At 40.5% G+C, this 13,445-nt stretch overlaps 1 protein-coding gene across 1 annotated transcript in view; it reads left to right on the top strand.

Moving 5' to 3' along the window:
• The first annotated feature begins 51 nt into the window (after positions 1 to 51).
• LOC146450920 (uncharacterized) overlaps positions 52 to 13,445 on the top strand; it is a 51,576-nt gene continuing 38,182 nt past the window's right edge. Inside the window, exon 1 of the mRNA XM_085099781.1 lies at positions 52 to 672. Within this exon, the coding sequence (XP_084955907.1) occupies positions 360 to 672 (313 nt within the window). The 5' untranslated portion in view covers positions 52 to 359. The remainder of the gene's footprint in view (positions 673 to 13,445) is intronic.

Here is a 13,445-nt window from a genome sequence, read left to right as displayed (position 1 = left end):
ATGTTGGTGGAAAGGAACAATAAAATTTGATATTTTTCTCTTCTAGCTGGGAGTCAACTGCCATTTTTATGCAAATTAAGGTATGTGGGCAAAGTCCACCGACATGGCGGCAATGCAAACCCACCAGTGAAAGGTTGAGGTGTATTTCAGTTTTTGTGGACAGTTAATTTGACTTTTTTCTGTTTTTGAAATGGAGAATCAGCAATAGTAGCTGCTGTTGTTGGTTTGTCATGTGAGTGAATTTGAACATTGGTGTATTTGGAGAGTTTAAGAGCGAAGGAGAAGACGGAAGTAGCAACACTGGAAGGCTGAGCTGCAACTAGTGAAAGAAAGCAGACGTTCTAAAGTTTGTGTTTATCATGGATGACCCACACATTCAATTCAGAAAATTCTTGCTTCAAATCAGTAGGGAGCTGGAAAGAGGAGAATTCGAACAGCTGAAATTTGTCTTAAAGGCATCTCCAAAATGTAAAGAAATGACGGAAGCCTTCCAATATTTTGAGGAACTTCAAAAATTGGAACTGTTAACTCCCACAAGGCTTGAATTGCTTAAAGAGGCGCTTCATGAGGTTGGGCGAGCTGATCTTGTTACAAAGTTAGAAGAGAAAGAACAGTTCTTCGCCGATCTCTTCTCATCTCAGGTCGCTGATGACGATAACTTGGAGCAGACAGGTTTGTAACGCATGTCTTCCTTGGCTACTATTGCTTTAAAAAAAGGCGGCAGTTATGATATATAGTGACAAAATCTGTGATTTAATTTGTCCATATACTATCTTTTGAATTAATTTTCAGTAGCATAAATATGCAACTTGGTCTGCCTTATCTTGATGCACACTGCTATTATAAGGAATTGCGGGGTATCTTTACAAACTGATTAAACAGAGCTTGCTTTACCTTTTCAGTCGCAATAGTGACCAGCAGCTAATTTTACGTTATAACTTCCCGCTATACTTGATCAAATGTGCAGGTCATAAGAATATTGGAAATGATCACCAAATATTGGATTAAATGTCTTGAATTTAAACAAATTCTCTCAACTTGTGGGATGAGAAATACGGAGTTAATATCGATATCTCCTGGCTGCTGGATGTTAGTGACGCTATGTCAAAACATGATGTAAAGGAAATAACGTAAACGAACAAAATTCTTCTTCTTAAAAAATGTTTACAACATGTGCAGTTGGTGGAACAAGCACCAGTTTTGGCAAATTCTCTTGTTAATAACCAAAGGTGCTCCCAAGCTTGCTAAAGTCTACGAAAATTTTCAGCATGATGACTAGCATCATTCGTTACAAGAACTAAGCAGACTGTTTCATAACCAACATATTCCCAACAGTGATATTGACATCCAACTAATTTAGTTGGATGTCAATATCACTGTTAATTTTGAACAAATTGGAGTTTGGATTCAAAATTTTTTCACTTTTTTTAATACTTGGTTATTTCTCATTGATATTGTAAAATAATATTTTTCTGCTCCCCCTCCCCCACTCTGCGCCCCTCAGTAGTTCAAACACTCTAGATCGCGCTCGTTTCTACCAACTAATATGGCGACAGCTCCATCGAAGCGTACCAGTCTCAAGAATTCCACGGAAATATACGGGGACTGTGAACAGCCTACAATGCCGCTTGCACTCAAAGGTCATCGTCCAACCAGTGATTAATTACGATACGCTCTCTAGTCAGTCTAGGACGCAGCAAGCTGAATTTATGGAGTTTGATCGCAAGCTAATCGATCGTCAACTCGCATGTGATTTACATGCTCGCATGCAGGGGAAGACATAAATGTTCGTCTTAACGAAACATAATAGCCACTTACTTTTGATAATGGGTTGTGGCTGAGAAACAATGCAAGTATAAGTGTCAATCGAGCTACGGCCTTGCGAGTAATTGCTAATCGCGCACACGGATAAATTTATAACATAAAAATAAATGGACAATCAACGTAACAAATCTTCGAAAAAAACTTGAGCTTCTTTCCCCGTGGGCAGATCTAGGGATAAACATCTTCAAAGCCACTTTGCGTTAGAAAAATTTTCCTAGCAAACCCCGCTATCAACAAACAACCCTGGCAAACACACCGCGTTGTCATTGATCGATCAACCTGGTTCACTGTTAGTCAAATTGGGCAGATCTAGGGATAAACATCTTCAAAGCCGCTTTGTGTTAGAAAAATTCCTAGCAAACCCCGCTATCAATATTGAATAAACAACCCTGTCAAACACACCGCGTTGTCATTGATCGATCAACTTGGTTCAGTGTTAGTCAAATTGGGCAGATCTAGGGATAAACATCTTCAAAGCCGCTTTGTGTTAGAAAAATATTCCTAGCAAACCCCGCTATCAATAAACAACCCTGGCAAACACACCGCGTTGTCATTGATCGATCAATTTGGTTTAGTGTTAGTCAAATTGGGCAGATCTAGGGATAAACATCTTCAAAGCCGCTTTGTGTTAGAAAAATTTTCCTAGCAAACCCCGCTATCAATAAACAACCCTGGCAAACACACCGCGTTGTCATTGATCGATCAACTTGGTTCAGTGTTAGTCAAATTCTTTCGTTGGTATTTTACACATGCAAGTTCAATGCGTATGAAGGCGAAATCGCAATGCTTTGCAAATGAAAGAGTGTATACAATATGCGAGCCAGCGAGGCATGCGAGCCATTGCGAGGCATGCGAGGCAGACGTGCGAGGCATGAACAAAACATGCGAGGCATGCGAGGCATGAACCCCCAACATAAATGCTAACCGTTAAGCTATAAAACCTGGGAGCTATTTAAGCTAACCTGATTGCTTTATAGGCTAACCAGAGTGCTTTTTAGGCTAACCGAAGTGTTTTTCAGGCTAACCTGAGTGCCTCGCACGTCTGCCTCGCATGCCTCGCATGCCTCGCTGGCTCGCAGATTGTGCATCGATCAAAATCTCTGGTTTTGAAGGTTTTAATGTGAGCGCGGCATTTTCCCACCTTTGGTGCAAATTCGGTGAACAATGAACTGAAACCAAACGGTGAACTAGAACAACGCAGATTACGCCAGCTCTTCAACAACATTACTGTTTTATACACAACTTTGTTTTCTCTTGGTAGAAATCGCATTTGTTTGCAACCGCAAAGAAGTACGATTCCATAGCGGGTTTGATTAGCAAAGCACGATACATGTACACGTGTGCAAATAGGCCTAATCACGGTTTTCGACGCCATTTTGACGAGTAGGCAAACACGCTTGAAATAACAGTGTTTGTATGGAAATCCGATGTCAAATTATTTTCATAAAAGATCGCTTCTGAAAAATTCATGAATTGCAACCTTTTGGCACTAGGAAAAGGATTTTCAGGAAAAAAATTGGAGGGACGTAGCTGCGCCAGAAAGAGTCCAGTCGTGTTTTGAACTTTCCAAACATTTGTGGTCATTTGTCCGTATAGCGAATCAGCCGTGAACTGCTACTAAAAATAGTTCGTGGGTAAAAAATACATTTACTGTCGAACGCAGAAAAATAGAGGCAGCTGGAAACCAAGTTACCAATGTCGGTAATTTATACTAGTATAGAGTTTATACGGATGTTGAAAAAGTATTTGCAGTTTGTGTGGTATGATTGATTGGGTGGTAGTTATTGTAAGGGGTTTAGAATGGTCCTTGAAAAATGATGGGTCTCGGCAAATTTTCGGCGGGTCTCGAAATCTCGGCGTCTCAAACTGGAGTCTCGGAATCTCGAGCTCGAAAAAATTAAAACGGATCTCGGAATCTCGCATTTTAAAATTTGAATCTCGGAGTCTCGCAAACCAAGCGAAAATTAAGTCTAAATGGACAACAAACAATAATCTTGAAAAACGGCTCAACATCGCAATCGCTTCTGCAGCTTCTGTGAAACATGCAAGATTGGATAAATTCTGCTCGTTAATTGCCGTACTAGTCAAAAACACGTTTTGCATCGCCACGTCTCGGGCTCGGATTAAAAAAAAGTAGTTCTCGGTCTCAGATTTTAAATGAAGGTCTCGGCGTCTCCGCGGGTCTGGGATTTTGCCATTCTATACCCCTCATTGTGGTGACATTGATGTTTACATCTTGAGCTGAAAAAAGGTCGGCACACACGAAGGGACGGCCATCACCGCCAAAAATACAAGCAGTGCAAACGATATAGAATAAACAGAAATGGTTTAATTGTCCTTTGTAGATTGGTTTAGACAATTTAGAAATGATGCAGTTAGAATACATTTGGACAAGTTGTCTTCGATGGAATGATATAGCCAAACAATAAATGGTTTAGACAATTGCAAAACTGTCTAGCAATCAATGGCAAAACGGTACACGAAAGACAGAAATGATCTCGTGTAAATGTGAATAATACAGCTTCCGTTAGTGAAACAGCACAGGCTAAACAGAATTGGACAGAGTAAATGAAAAGTGGCGAAGAAAGTCAATTCTCAAACGTATTCATAATTCAAAAGCCAGAGACAAAGGAAATCATGCACCGAAACGTGTTTGGATATCTGATGAAAAAGTCTTCGTTTTTGAATCCTTAATTCCTCCTTCAAAAACAGTTTGTTTGAGAAGTTATATCAAACACTCGTCACAGTGTTTCATCACAGTATCAAAAACCTCGAAGTTCGTTGAAAATACGACGCGTATCTTTCCTCGGTGTTTGATATGTGATGAAACACTGTGCCTCGTTATTGATATATTTCAAATATATTACCTCTCAAACGGTGTAGTGTAATGAAATGATTTAGTACAATGCCAAACAGTATAGCTTTCTGTGAAATGGTTTATGACTTACCATCAAACCGGGTTTAGCGCGACATAAAATAGGCCTTATCACAGTTTTCAACGCCATTTTGACGAGTAGGCAAACAGGCTTGAGATAACAGTGTTTGTATGGAAATCAGATGTCCAATAATTTTCATAAAACATCGCCTCTGAAAAATTCATAAATTAGAAACTTTCGGCACTAGTAAAAGAATTTTAAGAAAAAAATGGAAGGGATGTAGCTGTGCCAGAAAGCGTCCAGTCGTGTTTTGAACTTTCCATACATTTGTCTGTATACCGAATCAGCCGTGAACTGCTACTAATAATACTTCGCGGGAAAAAAATACAGGGAAATGTATGGAAAGTTCAAAACAAGACTGGAAGCTTTCTGGCACAGCTATATCCCTCCATTTTTTTCCTTAAAATCCGTTTCCTAGAGCCAAAAGTTTCCAATTCATGAATTTTTCAGAAGCGATGTTTTATGAAAATTATCTGACATCTGTACAGGCCCGCAAATGATCCCGGCCCGCAAATGATCCCCGGACGGGAAATGATCCCCAAATTGGACCGCAAATGATCCCCGGACCGGAAGTGATTCTAATAAAATGTACCGCAAAACGAAGGAATGTCCTGGACTCCATGTCAGTTCACGGATATATGAGGAAAACACAAATTCCTCAGGCTTTTATAACGACAATAAAAACCGGTAAACGTACTGTGCTAAAAGACAAAATTAACCTGGCAATATTTAATTTTGGGACAAAACATAAAAGCTATTGATTTTAACTTGTCAGTCTCGGAGATTGTTACACCTTTAATTTGAAAATACATTTTCCTTCACAATTAGCTATTGCTTCAATATTTTAAAACTCTGTTTTAGAAATGTTAGATAAGATACTTAACTCTTTTAAAAGGAAATTGAATTTTTCTCCTTGATCTAGGTCGTGCCCTTAAACAAACTTCAAACACTGTTATTTCAAGCCTGTTTGCCTACTCGTCAAAATGGCGTCGAAAACCGTGATAAGGCCTATGTTACAGTACTCAGCTTCCTGATTCAGGCCCAATATCATTGAGACTTGAGGCCCTTAGTGAACCTGCATTACTGAACGGTGACATCCCGTTAGAGGTGATAGATTTTATGAACCAAGCTTGCCAGCAGCTTCAAGACACCGTATCGCCATCTCATAGTTCTTATAGAGCTCCTATAATGAGGGAAGAGGGACATCGTGGGCGACCAAAATTCCACTGTTAAAAAGTCTTGACCGGGCCATCGCGACTCCTGCAGTTCGCAAAGAGATTTCTATTAAAGCCTTCAACACTCATAACATGGAATATAATCTTTATGGCCGTAAAAGTGTTTCATTAGATGAATATAAATGGCCCAGCGTAGGTCAGTGCGTTGCCAAAAAATAATATTGATAATAATATATTATATTCCATGTTATGAGTGTAAATAAAAAAAATGAGAAAACCCTCATTAATCTCATTCTAGTGAGATTAAAAGGCTTTTCAAATAATGATGATAATAATAATAATAATAATAATAATAATAATGATGATGATGATGATAACAATAATAAATATAATAATAATAATAATAATGATAATAATAATGATAATAATAATAATAATGATAATTCTTTATAAATAAATTTATTCTAAAACGGCATGTACAGCCCCTTAAGATTCGTAAGCTTTCTTCAAGTCAATTGTTCCTTATTATAATACCTACTTGTATGGTGCTATAAAAATCATAACCTGGATGTTATGAGTTGGTAAAAATGAAAATTATGAAATTCAAGTCAATGATAGAAAAGCTCCTTATGATCCCAAGTTTTCCTGCTAGAGTGTAAGCTTATATGTGTATGAATTGACTATTATAAAACATAAACTATAAAATGTACACTGTAGGCTACTCTACCTCCCTTAGGTAGATGTTAACCTCCTGTAGGTGGATGTTATGAGTTGGTAATAAATGAAATGACACTCGATCAGGTCAACGATTAGAAAAGCCCCTCCAAGATTGTAAGTTTAAATGCTTGCAAATAAGCTTTCCATGTGTACGATTGTGCCAGTATAACACATACGATACAAACGTGGTGCTATAAAACGTACCTCCCTTAGGTCGATGTTAACCTCCCGTAGGTCGATGTTACCTGAGCAAATCTTGACTGTTTTCATAGTTCCACGTTTCTTCCACAAATCGAGCGTAAAATCCTTGAGATCAGTGTTCAGACGCCGAGAAACGAAAGTAGAAAGAACTCTGTATTTTAACATAACGAATCCTAACAAACGTTCGAAGTCTTTATTCCACCGACGTCGTCAGCCATTACCACTAAAAGAGAGTGAATGCAGGTCAATTTCCGGTCACTGATTTCCGATATGATCGTGGCTGCTCCGAAGAATAACCCGATGACGTCACCTCCCTTAGGCCGATGTTATTACGCGGGATGCCCTGAAGGGGCATACCGTGTCTAAAAACGGGTCGATTTCTTTTTTCTTTTTTTCGTTTTTTACGCGGGATGCCCTGAGGGGGCATACCGTGTCTAAAAACGGGTCGATTTCTTTTTTTTTTCTTCCTCGTAGCTACAAATCGGTACATTAATTTATTCATTAAACTCACCCCTCTCCTACTCGGGGTGTATTGTTCTGATTGTCTTCAACAGAAGCAGGCCAATCAAAATCCATTCTTGTCGCTTACATCGCGAGGGAGGGGACCCGCTCACCCCTACCTGTGTGACGTCAACGCATCATTTGATCTATTTATTAAAAACAGATTTGGTTAACATGTTCTGGACTCGAGTGTGCCGTTTTCAAACGGAAATTTACCATTTTGAAGCGGCAAATCGAAAGAATAACTTCTAAGAAGCACCCAACATTTAAAACGGTGGAAATTGGTAAATTCCTGGCGAAGGAATCGTGCTTTCTTTGACAGTCTTAGACCACGACGCGAGACTGAAAAGAGGTCATTGAGAAGCTTACGTTATCGCAATGGAATTCCCGCAATTTCCCTTGAAACCCTGAGTAGCGTAACCCCGGGGGTGGTACTCCCAAAAAAATTGGGTAGGGGTGTGCGGCCCGCTACCCAAAACCCTTACCCTATTTATGACCAAAATCTGCGATTTTCCCTATCCTGACCAAAAATTTGATACCCTATTTATGACCTGATAGTGTCTGGTCAACTGCAGTTCAAAACTCCCCTGGAGCCCAGCGACTAGAGTGCAAAAATTGATAACCTATTTATTACCAAAATGGCGGCAAAATGGCTAAAATCGATACCCTATTTATGACCAAAGTGGCTGAAAAACCATACCCTCTGGCGCCGCACATACCTATATAGCCCATATAAGGGAGTACCCCCCCCCCCTGGGAGCGTAACACAAGGGAAACAACGTAACGCGATCGTCGTGACTCAAACTATTTCATTAGCAAGGATAGTTTTATCAATCGGCGAAGCAGACAGTTGGAATAAATGAATCAGCCCCAGCATCACGCGTAATGCCAGTATAGCAGGCATCTTGTTTTTTTTTCTTCCTCTTAGCTACAAATGTGTACATTAATTTATTCATTAAACTATCCCCTCTCCTACTCGGGATGTATTGTCCTGATTGTCTTCAACAAAAGAAGGCCAATCAAAATCCTTTTTTGTCGCTTATATCGCGAGGGAGGGGACCCACTCACCCCTACCTGTGTGACGTCAATGCATCATTTGATATATTTATTAAAGACGGATTAAGTCGCGCCATATTGTTTTAACATGTTCTGGACTCAAGTGTGCCGTTTTCAAAGGGAAATTTCACCATTTTGAAGCGGTAAATCGAAAGAATAACTTCTAAGAAGCACCCGACACGTAAAACGGTGGAAATTGGTGAGTTCTTAGTGAAGGAATCGTGCTTTGTTTGACAGTCTTAGGCCACGACGCGAGACAGAAAAGAGGTCATTGAGAAGCTTACGTTATCGTAATGGAATTTGACAAATTTCCGCTGATAGTCTGAGTCGCGTAACACACGGAAAACAACGTAACGCGATCGTCGTGACTCAAACTATTCCATTAGCAAGGATAGTTTTATCAATCGGCGAAGCATACAGTTGGAATAAATGAATCAGCCCCAGCATCACGCGTAATGCCAGTATAGCAGGCATCTTGTCTTTTCTAATTTTGTGTTTACATCAATTGATTATCGCGGGAACAGCCATAAATTCAAACATGAAATGGAACAGCCTGTTGTGGAATGTGGAATTTTGGCGCGAACACAGCTCACGTACTCTGTGCAGTCACACGAATAAACTTCGCTTTCTCTTCGAAGAAAATTCAGGTAAGTTTGCTTTTACTTGCATGTTTCTGGTCGCCGTTATCAACTACTTTATGGCGAATCGATCGACCTGGTGTAGATTACACGTTGTTGAACGGATGTATTTGCTGTGAATCCGACAACATGTTCAAGTTGTTATTCGACAGTCTCGCTGTCTAGAACGATGATTCTGCTTTTTTATTCAGTAGAACTGACAACCACGTTTATTATAGCATGTTGCGAGGCTCTGATTTTTCATGCTTTGTCCGAAAGGCAACTGGAAACGAAAATTTAATCTTTTGATTCGTTTTATAATTTCAGAGTATTTTGTGTAGCCTTAGCTTGTTCATTGCAGCCAGATATGGTAAGAAATTTGCATATTTAAAGCATGCAACTGATGAGCCGGGGGGGGGGGGGGTATTCCCTTATATGGGTCATATAGGTTTGTGATGGTGTAGTTTTTCAGCCGTTGTGGTCATAAATAGGGTATTGATTTTAGCCATTTTGCTGCCATTTTGATAATAAAGACGGTATCGATTTCTGCACTCTAGTCTTGAAATCGCCTTTTTTTTTTTGTAAAAGAAGCAACTTCTTAATCTTGCCCCCATCCTTCCATCCACGCTTTGCCTTCCTATCCCCCGTTTAACGCCTGGAAAGGTCATAAATATGGTAGGGAAAAACGCAGATTTTTGGTCATAAATAGGATAAGGGTTTTGATAAGCAGGCTTCACACCCCTACCCAATTTTTTTGGGAGTACCCCGCCCTCCGAGGTTTATGGGGGGAGGGAGGGCTGGATTATTTTCCGCCTTGATAAAATAGGTTTTCCTTTGACTATTTATTCCACACTTTCCTTTTAGAGTGCCTCTACATATGAAGTTACGGAAGAGGCCGTCCTTTAACTAGGGCAAGTGAAATGCTCAGCGCCACATCTAGAAGGGTGCTGCCATCAGTTCTGGCCTCCATTCCGCAAACTCCACAAACTCCTCCTACTACCGCTACGAGTATGCAGCCATCAGTTCCGGCCTTCATTCCTTCAACTTCACAAACTCCTCCTACGAGCGTTACGAGGCCGGAGACTCCATCGGTCTCAAAGGAACCAATAGAAAAGCTAGCGGGATTTTTCGATCCGTTTAACCGGCAAAAGAGAAATATAAACTCAAAACAGTATTATCTGCTCTGACTGCTCTCAAAACTTTCAGTGGCAACTGACGAGATTCATTTAGAATCGAAACTGCAGTCTTGCCTGAGAAACAACACTAAACACTTGTTAGAAGAAATCCCTGAAGCATCCTAGAGACTCCCATGACAGTTTCTCGCTGTCTTAGCTTTTAATATCTACCGGATGCGAGCTTACCCACAAACAATGGAGATACATGTCAGCTCGAAGAACACCATACTTGTCTTTCAGTCACGAAGCGCAGAGCTGAAAACAACTGCAAGAGGCCAAAGCTCTCGAAAGCAAGACACAACATTAATCAACTTGGTAAAGACGTGAATCTTTTAGACTCTCATATACGTGATAAATGAACATCTTGCAATTTCACTGCAGAAAAGCATGAAATCACAAGTTACGAAATCCACGGATTCCATGTCTTCATAGATAGCATTTATTAAGCCCCGTGTGATTTCTTGCAGTTGATTCCTAGCTGGTAAACCTATAAAAGTGCCACAGAGCTAGCATACCGGGTCCGTACCCAGTGGCACGTGAAAATTCTCCTAACGGCTCAGAATGATCATTAAGAAAACCTCCATTCAGTATATTTGAGTTTTTCCCTTCATGAATCAAGATCAAAATCATTAAGCACAACTAAGGTACCGTTGAAGGCTTTAATAGAAATCTCTTTGCGAACTGCAGGAGTCGCGATGGCCCGGTCAAGACTTTTTAACAGTGGAATTTTGGTCGCCCACGATGTCCCTCTTCCCTCATTATAGGAGCTCTATAAGAACTATGAGATGGCGATACGGTGTCTTGAAGCTGCTGGCAAGCTTGGTTCATAAAATCTATCACCTCTAACGGGATGTCACCGTTCAGTAATGCAGGTTCACTAAGGGCCTCAAGTCTCAACGATATTGGGCCTGAATCAGGAAGCTGAGTACTACCGACTTCTTCTAAGTCTGTTACTACTTGATTTAGCCCAGTTAATAATTGCCGCTTTGCATCCATAGTTGACCGAACATTCTACAGTATCTCTATCCCGAAGATGAGCGTGAAAATACATGATGAATACTTGTCAACTTGTACTCCTTACGTTTTGGACCCGGGGGATGTCAATCTCGTACCCAGAGGCCAAAGAGCCTGAAGACTATGGGTACGAGATTGGGGGTTGTGCAAAATATATGCTGGTATAAAAAAAGTAACCCTCTTCCCCTCCCCCTCGCTACGGTGGGTAGTTAGGGCCATCAAAAGTACCGCTTTTTTTCCTTAGACAGTTGGTAACTGTCCATTGACAGTTAATAACTGTGCATCGACACTTACAACTGTCGAAAAGAGTAACTGTCGATCGACACATATAACTGCCGGTCGACATTTGTAACTGTCAATCGACACTTGCAACTGTCGGTCGACACTTGTAACTGTCGAACTCTCGATCGATAACTGGTACCAGTCTCCGCGCAACAAACAGTTGGTACTGCTGTCTTCAACATGGCGGACACGGACGTAATGGGAAAGCAAACCACAGAGTTAACAAAATGGTCAAAAACCACAAAAGAAAAGAGCGGAGAAAAATGGCTTTTGTAACGCCATTGAGTCACAGAAACAGCATATCAAAAACCTGTCAAATGAACAACTGACAGATGAGCAAATTACCCTACTATCGCGTGGTCTTAAGTTCATCCCTACACCCGTGACAAAAGAAAATATTATCATGCGCCAACTTCTCAAGGATTTTGAACAATTTGCAAGACGAGTGCGTCTGCAATATATTTTTCACGGACAAGAAAACGAACCTCATCGTTTCCACGTGAAGTCAGACTGGAAACCACCAGTCCAGCCATCAGTAGCTCTGGAGACCTTCCTAGAGGAGGTCAAGTTCGAGCTCGCAAGTATTGAGTTTGACAAGCCAAAAGATAACATATCTACGAGAGGGCACCAAGCTCTCAAAGAGCTATCGCGTAACAAAAGCATTTATATTCTTAGGAAATCTGATAAGGGGAGCACAACGGTATAACGAGGGTCAAGTTCTACTTGATGATTTAGATAACTACCGAACCCTAGACAAACCAATGGCTGAAACTACAGCCAAAAAAGCTTAACAACTAATTAAATCACTGCTCTCAGAAGGCCGCATTGACGAAATGACGGCTAAATGGTTCTCTCTTACGCCTGATCCTCCGCGTATTCTAATGTTTTAAACACTTACTAAGATTTACAAACCGACACCTGTCGGTAGACCTATTATCTCAGGGTGTTCCAGCCCTACAGAAAGGATCTCAGCATTTGTTGACCGCCTTATTCAGCCAATGGCACAACAACAAGCTTCGTATCGTTAAGATACGACAGACTTTATTAAGTTCACCGAGAGAATTAAACTGCCTAAAAGTGCCATACTAAGCATACGCGATCTTGAAGAAAGCACTTACAAGTGTCGTCCGACAGTTATAAGTGTCGGTCGACAGTTGTAAGTGTCCATGTACAGTTATTTCCTGTCAATGGACAGTTATTAACTGTCTAAGAAAAACATTAAGTGGTACTTTTGATGGCCCCGATTAGCCACCGTACCTCGCGGTATACATAACGAATACAGCCTTATCCCTGTTGCACACATCACTGACACAAGCAATGCATGAATGTGTGAAATCAAAAGATTACATTTTCGTTTCCAGTTGCCTTTCGGACAAAGCATAAAAAATCAGAGCCTTGCAACATGCTATGTCAGTTCTGATGATAAAAAAGCAGAATCATCGTTCTAGACAAGCAGAGTGTTGTTAAAGAACTTGAACATTTTGTCGGATTCACAGCAAATACACCCTTTCAACAACGCATAATCTACACCAGGTTAATCGATTCTCCATAAAGCAGTTGAACCAACGGCGAATAAAAACAAGTAAAAGCAAGCTTACCTGAATTTTCTTCGAAGTTAAAGCGAAGGTTATTAGTGTGACTGCACAGAGTACGTGATCTGTGTTTGCGCCAAAATCCGCAACCATGACGTCATACTCTGTTTCCTCATGCTATTTGACTCTCTAGGTTTTACCTACTCGAACGCGAAGCGACTGACACCAAGATTTTTATTATAACCGAACGACGGTTAAACTCAACTGAACTTGAATAATAATGATAGCTTAAATATCCCTAGCGGTTCACACATTCTGCACGCATTATTCATAGCTTAATTATTCCGAGTGGTTCACACATTCTGCACGCATCTAGTATTACAACATCCCCCTTTCTTAATAGAAAAACCAATTA

The sequence above is a fragment of the Pavona decussata genome, unplaced genomic scaffold (assembly GCF_977016875.1).
Source record: "Pavona decussata unplaced genomic scaffold, jaPavDecu1.1 SCAFFOLD_416, whole genome shotgun sequence".
NCBI lineage: Eukaryota > Metazoa > Cnidaria > Anthozoa > Scleractinia > Agariciidae > Pavona > Pavona decussata.
Note: the sequence above shows the minus strand (reverse complement) of the source record. Positions and strands in the feature narration are given on the sequence as shown.